This window comes from Macrotis lagotis, chromosome X, assembly GCF_037893015.1.
Source record: "Macrotis lagotis isolate mMagLag1 chromosome X, bilby.v1.9.chrom.fasta, whole genome shotgun sequence".
In the NCBI taxonomy this organism is placed as follows: domain Eukaryota; kingdom Metazoa; phylum Chordata; class Mammalia; order Peramelemorphia; family Peramelidae; genus Macrotis; species Macrotis lagotis.
The window spans coordinates 526,535,530-526,546,332 of record NC_133666.1 but is presented as its reverse complement, the minus strand read 5'-3'; the positions used below and the strand labels follow the sequence as shown (position 1 = coordinate 526,546,332).

At 32.5% G+C, this 10,803-nt stretch overlaps 1 protein-coding gene across 2 annotated transcripts in view; it reads right to left on the bottom strand.

Moving 5' to 3' along the window:
- Window positions 1-1,239: 1,239 nt before the first annotated feature.
- The window catches only part of BLOC1S5 (biogenesis of lysosomal organelles complex 1 subunit 5), a 59,170-nt gene continuing 49,606 nt past the window's right edge, over window positions 1,240-10,803 (bottom strand). Inside the window, exon 5 of one of the 2 annotated variants that reach the window (XM_074208155.1) lies at window positions 1,240-1,512. In XM_074208155.1, the coding sequence (XP_074064256.1) occupies window positions 1,333-1,512 (180 nt within the window). In that variant the 3' untranslated portion in view covers window positions 1,240-1,332. The remainder of the gene's footprint in view (window positions 1,513-10,803) is intronic. The other variant, XM_074208156.1, reaches the window with a different exon arrangement.

Sequence of the window (10,803 nt, the reverse complement as noted above, 5' to 3'; positions counted from 1 at the left end):
AAAGAAATCTCAAATACTTATTCTGTCTCCTCTACTAACTTTAATCACATTTTCAACATGCTGCCAAGAATGAAGCTTTGACACTAAGCCATAAATTTACACAGGCAACCATTGTCGATTTTATGTAGTCACAACACTGAGATAACAAGAGTTGGATATATTTTTTTCTTGTTCCCTTCTTTACTGCATAGCAGTTATATCATTTGAAATGCTTATCCATGCTTTAGGATTCATTTGTAACATATATCCTCCTGGTACTACTGCATTTTATTTCTTCTTCATTTACAAAGACTAAAGAAATACAATTTACATTCCCAATCTAAGATTGTTAAATGCATATTTTAAAGATCACAGTGATGACAGCATTGGTATAGTTTATACCACAATATATTTGCTTATGAATATATACACTTATCACTAAAAACAACTTGATATCTAACATGGCCTCTTTGCCATGTGAGCTAATACTTTTGATTCTTCCAGAGCCAGAATACATATTTAAGCTAAAAAGCTTAATCCCCTGCAAACAGATATATAATGAGGTAAATACTATAGGTAAGATCTGATTCTCGATAAGGATAAAAAGCATAACCCAGATTTCTGGTAAGCTCTTCCTTAAACAAAGTTCAAAATCTTCCATGGTAAAAGGCCACTAGTCTTTGTAAGAGAGAATTTTGCTAACTTAATCCATTGGAATATGTGCATGTTGTGACTGCACAGTTCACACCAATATCCTAAAGTTAGCAGTTTATTGTTCAACAGAGACATTGCTGTTGCTGAAACTATTTTGATTTTCAGCTCTTTACTCCAAGCTGTTTCAAGGCTAGTAGTTTGTGAACATTACTCATATAAGAACAATATGCATTCTCCTCCTATATAGTCTGGGGATTACTAGTATTCAGTTGTATATAGTATTTAAACAAGTATAATAATCCAATACTAACTCATGTATGAGAATGGATTAGATTATTTTTCATAGTCTGATAGTTTTGCTACATTTGTCATTTTCTTATCTAGTCAGTGAGCATGGATAGACTGCAAATTCTGATAGTTTAAGAACCAATTCATTCCATTTTTCCTCCTACTTCCCCACCTAAATAATTATACAGAGGCACTTAAAATTGGAGGCATATAGGACTATTTTCTTTTTATAATGAATATTAAATCTGAAATCTACCAAAAGTTTTTATCTTTCTTATCAATCTTTGATGTAGCATTACCACCAAACCATATTGCTAATTTTGTAACAGAGGACAAGTCTGGTGTCTTTTGGTTTTTGTTTTTTTTGGCACAGTGGAAAGAAAAGTTTTTGTACTGTTGTTATTCAAGCTCTCAAAATGATGAAAATTTAGCTAGATCTTTCTCCATCTCAGCATACTGTTCTTTAAGGCGTTCTGTGGCTTTTTTATGTTCTTCATCCACTGCAGCCTGCTTGTTCTGTTGCTCTTTCATGAAATCTTCCCATTGGGTTATGCGCTGTTTTTCACTAATCAATAAGTGTTGACTATGAAGCTGAGAAAAGAAAACATGAAAATCATACAATATTCTATCTAGTTATTTTTATGTTCAGAAAATACATATTTCTGCCTAAACCAAATTACAAAAATCAAATCTAATAGTTAATCACCATAATAACAAGTATAGTTTCATTCTGATTAGAAAAGCAAATGGGGAAAAATGTGGCATATTAGGAATAGTAGATCTGATATTCTCCTTACTATAAATGAACCTGAATGTTCATATTTCTTAACTTTTTAAAGTATATTTTTAAAGAACATAAAGTCAAATATGAAAATAGAGCAACATCATGAATAATGTGTTTTTCAATAGAATTATCTCTTTATGTATCCCTTGTAGTTACATACATTTATGTTAATGTATCAAGATTTAAAAAAAGAACCTGATCAATAATAAATTCACATTTCTATAGCACTTGAAGGTCTACAAATGAGAAAACAAAGGGTCACAACTTTAATGGTTTCATTTGTTAAAAATCAGAGAAAGCAACAAAAGGAAATGCTATTTTTACTTTAATCTTATGAGTGAGAAAGAACTAGATGCTGATGTATTAGTGATGAGAACTTCAAGAGGTACTGACTATCTTAGGATCCATGAAAGATCAGGAAAGATAAGAAAAGTCTTAAGTATAGCCTTGGTTTTAGGAGATTTCAAAAGAGAAGTAGTAACTTAAAGTTTAAAATTTCACATGGAATTTGACCCAGGGTAGGGTCACCCAAATACAGATCATTCTATTAAGAATGAAAAGAGGTGTATGGTCTAAAAAGTCTATTGTGTACACAGAGAACTAACTCACTGATCAAATTAGGGTATGTAACTGAAGAACATAAGAATGCCCTAGTCTTATAACTTCAATCTCAGGAGCAGAACTAAAACAGAACAAACTGAGACTGATAATGAACACAAAGAACAAAAAGGGACTTTTTCATACCCTTGGAAAGGATGACAAAGAACAGGCACAACTAGTTCATTCTAAATTTGTTTCAGTTTTCACCAAGTTTCCTTCCATGACAATTTCTGAACATCATGTGGGGAGTGGTAGAAATAATGTCACTAATTCCAGCAAACTAAGAGTTAATCATGCTGCTAACAAAATGTGTTTTAGTGGAATTTTCTTTAAGAACTAATGGTCAAAACTATTAAGAAAAAAAAGAACAGATAAGAAAATACTATCCCAATACAAGATCCCAAATGAATAATCAGTAAAGAGAAGTTAATGTAGACTACACAATAATTATTAAGTCAGTCAATGACAACATTTATTAAGAACCTACCATATGCTAGTTACTGTGCTAAGCACTGAGGACACACACACACACACACAAAGGTCAAAATGGTCCCTCTCCTCAGAGATTTCACATTCTAATAGGGGAAACAACATGCAAACTACTAGGTCAAGACAAGATAGATAATTCTCTGGACCCAAGTCTTTTGTGGCCTTCCTAAACACAGACAACTTAACTAGTATACATTCAAAGCTTATTAGTATTTCAACAGAAATGAAAAAAAAATAAAACTAAAACAAACTCAAAACCCAAGACAATCCATACTCAACTAGATTCTCTATACCAGCAGCTGAGTCCAATCTGAGAAGACAACTTACCTCAAAGATTGAGAAACCAAGGCATGCTGTGAAACCAGAACTGATACACTGGATTTGGTCTCCTCTCAAAGGAAATGGCTCACACAATGACCCTGTTCCAGCACATCAAACACCTTTACTTCCAGTGTGCAGTCACACTGTGTTTCCTTCTCCATATGTACTATATGCCAGTGGAGTGGAAGCTCTCTGAGGGCAGCAACAGTTTCTAGGTTATGATGTTATTAAAGGCTTGGTGAAATGAAATGAATTTTCTACTAAGGAGAGAATCTTAAAGGATTTTGGACTGGAAAAGAATAAACAAAAGCAATCAACTGAGTTGAATTCAAGATAAGTGAAGAGATAATAAGATATGTGATGAGATGTCCTCAAGAATTTAAGAACTGAACCAACCAGTGATATTAAAAGACACTGAAAGAACAAATGATTAGGATTTCTGAAAAATCCTCATAATTTTTTTAAAAAAATATGTTGGTTTGTGGGTTGGTTGTTTCTTGTCTTTCCTTATTGAAGAAGACCAAAATGATACCACTATGTCAATACAAAAACAAAAAAAACACCACACATTGGCAATTATTGGAAATGATAGTTGACAATAAAAGAAGGAAATAGCAAAATCAGAATCTGCTAACGCATGAAAGTGAGAAGTCTAGTAAATGATAGTAAACAGAAAATATTTCAAGGATGTTATTGACAGCAACAAGAGATTCAGATGTACAAAACATTTCATGGCAGCATGAATTCCAGTACAAAAAAACTGGAAACAAATTATGTACCCATAAACAAGGAAACAAATTACAGCATACATGATGGGATATTGTTTTTCTATAAGGCATAACAAAGATGAAAATAATTCTTTGGAACATGGAAAGACTTGCAAGACATGATGCAAAGTGAAGAGAACAAAGTGAAAAGAATTATATACGCAATAACTAGATGGTGCAGAGTTGGGTGCTGCCCTTTAAGTCAGGAGAACCTGAGTTCAAATGTGACCTCAGAGACTTACTAGCTGTGTGACCTCAAGCAAATCACGTAACCCTGATTGCTTCACATGCAGGTCAATCTCCTGTTGTCCTAATTAATATCTAGCCTACTAGACCGAGATTGCTCTGGAGGAGAAAATGAAATGTGACTTAGCACAGTGCCCTCTCACTCAAATCCAATTCACATGCATGTCATGACATCACCTCCCTGATTCATGGTGTTCTTTGAGAATGAAGGACAAACACCATCATCATCATCATATAAAAAAATCAACACCAAGATTTTTGTCAAATACAAAAGTCATTGTTAGTACAAATTAAAAAATAATTAAAGAACAAAATTTTACTGTCTGCCAATAATTTAATAAACTGTTTTGGAGGGCAATGTGCTCTGAAGAAAGTTTGAGATTATTTCTTATGAACTTTCAGTTATGTCAAAATAAAATATGGCAACAGAACCCAATTCTTTTAACTTATTCTCAGAGGATTCTATTTTCTGTCCCTTTAATCAATGGTCCCCAACATTTGGACTATAGTTTCTTGAGGGGTAGGTATATAGTTCTGGCAAGGGGTCTGTGAGTTCATCTGGTAATTCAAAAGAAAAGGAATATAGCACATATAGGTGGGAAAAAATTTCATGTACATATTACTACTTTTTCCAACAAAACATATAGTTGCTAATGAATTAATAGAATATTTACTATCAAGTTGAAGTTTGCAAAAATTATTGATGCTTTCTTACAAAAGGAATCCTTGGGGCAGCTAGATAGCACAGTGGATGATAAAGAACCAGTCCTGGAGTCAGGAGGACCTGAGTTCAAATGTGACTCAGATACTTAAAAATTACCTAGCTGTATAACCCCACTGCCTTGCAAAAAAAAAAATCCTCATACTTGAAAAGATTGGAAACCATTGCCATTAGATAATTTGTTGTCTTCCTTTTCAACATCCTTTCCAATTTATATATTTTTTTCAGCTTTGACAAAATCATAATGAAAAGTATAGTAGAAGGATTAATTACTGCCCCATACATTACATTCTAGTATCACAATGATTTTATTCACAAAACCACTATTTTTTTAAACTGTGATTGCCTACAACTACTGGATTATTTTAATGATAGAAATAATGTAATATGGATGATAATTACATGATACTGAACTTGTCCTTAGTTATCTGCATCCTGAGTTTCTTTCTATAGAAATAGATTTTCCCAGTTGATTAATCATTTTGGGTAAGAGAACTGAAGATGACTGCTTGCTTAAAGTCTTTTTCAAATAAGTATTTCTTTACTTCTGTGCTACACTTCATCTCCCAAATTATTAGCAATTCCATCCAACTTCATATCAATAGCAAATAAGATATAAGTTCCTTGAAAACAGTGGCTATCTCTATTTCACTTTTGCCTTTGTATCTCAGACAGTATCTTGTACATGGTAGGTATGAAATGCTTGTCAATCACCCAAGTTATCAATAAAATACTGAATAAAATGGGTTCAGAGTCAATCCTTGAAAGGCTATACTTTCCAAACCTACTTTCCAACTTCACACTTCTAAACCACTAATTACTATTCTTTGATCAGTCACTTGAGTCTGACTAATAAGACCAATAGGATCAAGTCACCCAACTCCATAGGAGATAGGAGAACCAAGATAATTTCCCCCTACTTTTGTCAACAAGAACTTCATGTGTCTGAAATGACTAATATTAAATTCTAAATCATTTTCTTATTCATCTTATTTACAATTAACTGGCTTTGTTTTATAACTGCTTAAGTTATGGCTCACTGTCTTTGAAATTGGTCTGGAGTTCAGCTAGCTTATAAAGGATTAAATTTAGAAATTCAGCTCTCCTGCTTACCACTGCCTCAAGGATTTATTTCCTATTTATTACTGCCTCAAAGAATTTAGCCAACCTTAAGAGGATGTGTGAATATTAAGAAAGTTAGGCTTAATATCTTTAAACTACACCAAGCTATCCTTCAAGGATGTCTAGTGGAATGTCACTAGCCCTCATTATTAAACTTCCCAGCAATTCAGCTCTATGTGCAGTCATATTGCCTCCAACACTATGACATCACCCACACTATTTTTTTTTGTTCTATATTCCCCAAAACCTATAAAAGGGAAGTGGTATATCTACTAGGGATCTTTAGTCTAAACAGAGGCAATCCATTGACTCTTTTATTGGTAGGCATCATACCCTGCTAATAAATGTTATGCTGTATGGAAATTTGCCTTGGTTGCTTTTTTGTTGTTAAATTTTGTTAAGTTTCACCTGTGATATGGTAAAGTATAAAAAAATTACTAAAATAAAAAATTTATCTCTTTTCTTTTAGTTTACAAATAGTGACTATCATCCGAACACAAAAGGAAATTAGATTAGTTTGTCCTAATTTGTTTTTCACATATTAGTGTTATTTATTTTATACTAATATTCTAAATTGTTAATATCTGACTAATTTTATTCTAGTCTCTTTCTATATACGAATGGAATTGCCATTCCATAAAAGGGCAAAAAGAAGGCATAATATAAATAACAAGGGGACCAAAATAAATTAAGCTACTTTTACTTAGTACGACAAAAGCAAACATTGAATTTCTAAATCTTTCAGTAAAATGTGTTAACAATGGTAACTAATGTTAACAAACATTTTCATTGTACAGAATGTGTTGATGCTAAGGAACAAAAAGTTTAAGAGTGATTTATAAGGGGTGGCTAGGTGGCGCAGTGGATAAAGCATCGGCCCTGAGTCAGGAGTACCTGGGTTCAATTCCAGTCTCAGACACTTAATAATTACCTAGCTGTGTGGCCTTGGGCAAGCCACTTAACCCCATTTGCCTTGCAAAAACCTAAAAAAAATATGCCAGGTCATATTGGGGCAGCTAGGTGGCGTAGTGGATAAAGCACTGGCCTTGGAATCAGGAGTATCTGGGTTCAAATCTGGTCTCAGACACTTAATAATTACTTAGCTGTGTGGTCTTGGGCAAGCCACTTAACCCCGTTTGCCTTGCAAAAAGAAAAAAAGAAAAAAGAAAAAGTGATTTATAAAGTATCACAGAAAAAGTGGACAAAAATGCATGCATATATATATATGCATGTATATATCACCACATATAAACAAAAGGAAAACTTATGAGATCAGAAACTGATAGCAGCCATAAAAACCTGATGCCAAGAATTTCATATAAGTAACACATTTCTACTCAAAAGGATCTTTGATCTTATTGACATGGATATTTTCTCCAATAATATAGATCATGACACAACTATGCCTAGCCATTCTATGTGACTTTTGTCCATGTCCTCCAAAAAGTTCATTAGGAAGTTGCAGATGGGAGATGACAGAAGAAGGGAAGTTTTCTCAATTTCTCTTGTCATTGTGAAGATACCAATGTGAATTATCTATTACTCATCCCCCCCTCTTATTGTATGCCTGCCTCACTATAATTTTCTTTACTTTTACATTTCTTTGATAGTATTCCTTGGATTACTTCCATTTTATAATTTCTCACTTGTAATATGTCATACCTTTTCCATTGTGTTGTTAGGACAAAATCATTACAATGATTACTGATCTCATTTAGGAATCTCTGCAGTGTTCCAGGCTCAATGTACTCAGCACAATGTCATTCACAAACAATGGAGGAATTAATCATCTATAAGCAATCCCTCCACATGTCATGTTAGTATGAAAATGAACATGGGTTTTATTCAGATAAATCCTAACAATGGGGTTAACTTTATTGAGAATAGGTCTAGATAAATATGAGAGACTCATTATTAGTAGCTGGACATTTAATGATGTATTTATTTGCCATGATAACTTCCCCCCCCCCCAAAAAATAGACAGGGGTAGCTCTTGCAGTGATAATAGTACAGTAGAATAAAGGGAAAGGACCCACAGGAACAAGCAGTTTTTACAGACCATTTACAAAAAAAAACAATTTAGCAATTAATATTTTAAGTGTGATATCTTGTCTAACAGACTTGACTATTACATGAATTGAATTGTTATTAATCTTGACTTTTTTGCCACAAATCATAAAACTGTTGCAGTTAAATTAAAGGGTGACTAGTGGGTTCTTTCTGGAAAGGATATCAGGAGTTGGTTTGATCACACATCTAAAGGCAACAAAACAAAACATTGCTTCATGAGATATCTGGTTATCTCACATTACAGAGTTCAGGGATAGTATTTACAAAAAATCACTATGAAATAACTCACTGAGATCTGTTACAGAAGATGAAGATGTAAAAAAATTCTATAAAGAACTCTAAGAAACTCCAAATTAAATGATGATAAATTTTGATTCTTGGTAATTTCCAAACAAAGGTGGAAAAGGAATAGACGGTGTCAAAAATGTCCAGAAAAATAGGATTCAAGAGCAAGAAAAAAGAGAAGCCAGACAATACTTCAAATCTACACGTCAAGAATATTTTCTTCAAGAAAGGGATCAGAGAGTTCTATATATAGCATGCATCAAATAACATTAATAAAAAAAGAAAAGAAAAAACTCAGAATGTTGGTAATACTTTAACCCAGAGAAAATAACTTATTAATGATGTGAAACTCATTCCTTAATTGGTTGATTGTGTACAAGAGAACCTTCAACTTGTTAAAGATTAAAATTAATACAAAGCTAGAAGAATAAAAATGAAAACTAGATGACATTCAATAGATTCCAACCTGACCCATTCAAACAAGTCACACAAACACACAAAGAGAGGAAATGGAGGAAAGGTACTGGCATTCATCACAATGATTTTATAAACCAATGAAATTTAACAATGAAAATCAACCATAATACCAAGGAAATCAAAAGAGCTAAAAACTTCCTTAGTGAACAAACCCATGAGTTAATTTGACAAATCCATGAGTTAATTTGACAAACAGAGATATATGGCAGCTAAGGGCAATCATAATTTGGAACATAGACTTATTTGTAAAATCTCATGGAGAAGGATGGTTTAAGATTCATCTCTTAAAATAGAAAAACAGTAGAATGAAAAAAACAGTTTGAAGAAAGGTTGGCAAGAGACAAGACTAGGGAATTTATCCCAAGGGCATTTAGGGATAAAATTGGAGGATTGACAGATAAAAAAAATGGATTAAATCTTCAAAGCTTTATGAAATGAACTCTTTTTATCATTAAGGTCAATGCAATCACCATATCTGGATTTTAAAATCCCAGTCCTGGATATATTTCTTAGGGAAATGGAAACAGATCTGAACAAAATAAAAAATGGAAAAAGCAGCTAAACTAGACCAAACACACACACACACACACACACACACAACACATGAAGCCCATACTGGAAACAACATAATTTTAAATGCATTTAGTTATCAATTCTCAAGGTATCTGAAAGATGGGAATGATACCAAAGAAATGGAAAAAAGCTCCCCAAAATTGGACCTTATTAACCAAAAAATGAAACCAAGAAAATATTAATGGCTCACTGTCCTACTTTCCCATCTAAATAAAAAGGCTTGAGTACAACCTATACACTTAGAAGAAATTACAGATAAGATTATGTTAGGGGGAAATGGCAAGCTTTCAACAAATGACAGTAGAAAACATTTTTAAATATCACATATTTGACTCAAAAGTATATAGAATATAAACTGTGATGCTGACTGTTTAATATGAAAAAATTAATTTAGAAAAACAAAATGATTCAGAAAAACCACAATGTCATTTATTTTCTATGCATATGGCTTTTTTTGTTTTTGCAAGGCAATAGTGTTAAATGACTTGCCCAAGGTCACACAGGTAGTAATTAAGTGTCTGAGGCTGGATTTGAATTCAGGTCCTCCTGACTCCAGGGCTGGTGCTCTATCCACTGTGCCATTCAACTGCCCCCATGCATAAAAGCATATAAGACTCCATAAAAGATATAGTAGGAAAAAAACATGTTTGGTAGCTTTCTAATCATCAATATCAAGGAAGCAGATAAAATATGATTATCAAAGTTTTTCATCACTCTAGAGAAGGACTTCTAGCATGGAGTTTAAGTTGATAACACATTTCTAAATCTCAAATATTATTGAAGATTCAGGAGTTTTTTTAAAATTTAATTATTTTTAATAGTAGAAAAAGTGGGCTCAAGACACAATAAAAATAAAGTTTAAGAATCTTTACATTTCTGCCAAGGAGCATTTCTGATTCTGAAGTGTATAGTTTTATGTGAAGTTCTTTTAGGAATCATCAGGAAGAATTAAGTTATCAAATAATTTGTAGCTCATATTGAATATTACATACATGACATAAGTCCTATATATTCTAACTTATCTGCCTAGACTAAATTCTGCTCTACAAATTCTATATTTAGACATCTCTAGAATAAGGTATAACAGATTTTTAACTTTAAGACATATCTAGTGCTAAAAATGAACTATTAAAATATAGTTGAGTATTTAAAGTTCCTAAAAAAGCAGGCAAGGAAGGAAAATTTCACAAAGAAGTTATTTTATAGTAATCAAATACATTGGCTTTAAAATGCTAAGTAACCATAGATATTTAAAGATAATATAATTAATTACTAATGTTAATTATAAACACTTGAAAAATAATACATAATAAATTTGCACACACTACATAAATGGATTTCATACAAACAAGAATAATTATTTTTCAGGATCTATACTTAAAGATGCTAAGTACTTTAAAAAAATTACTACCAGCACTTCTGAGCTA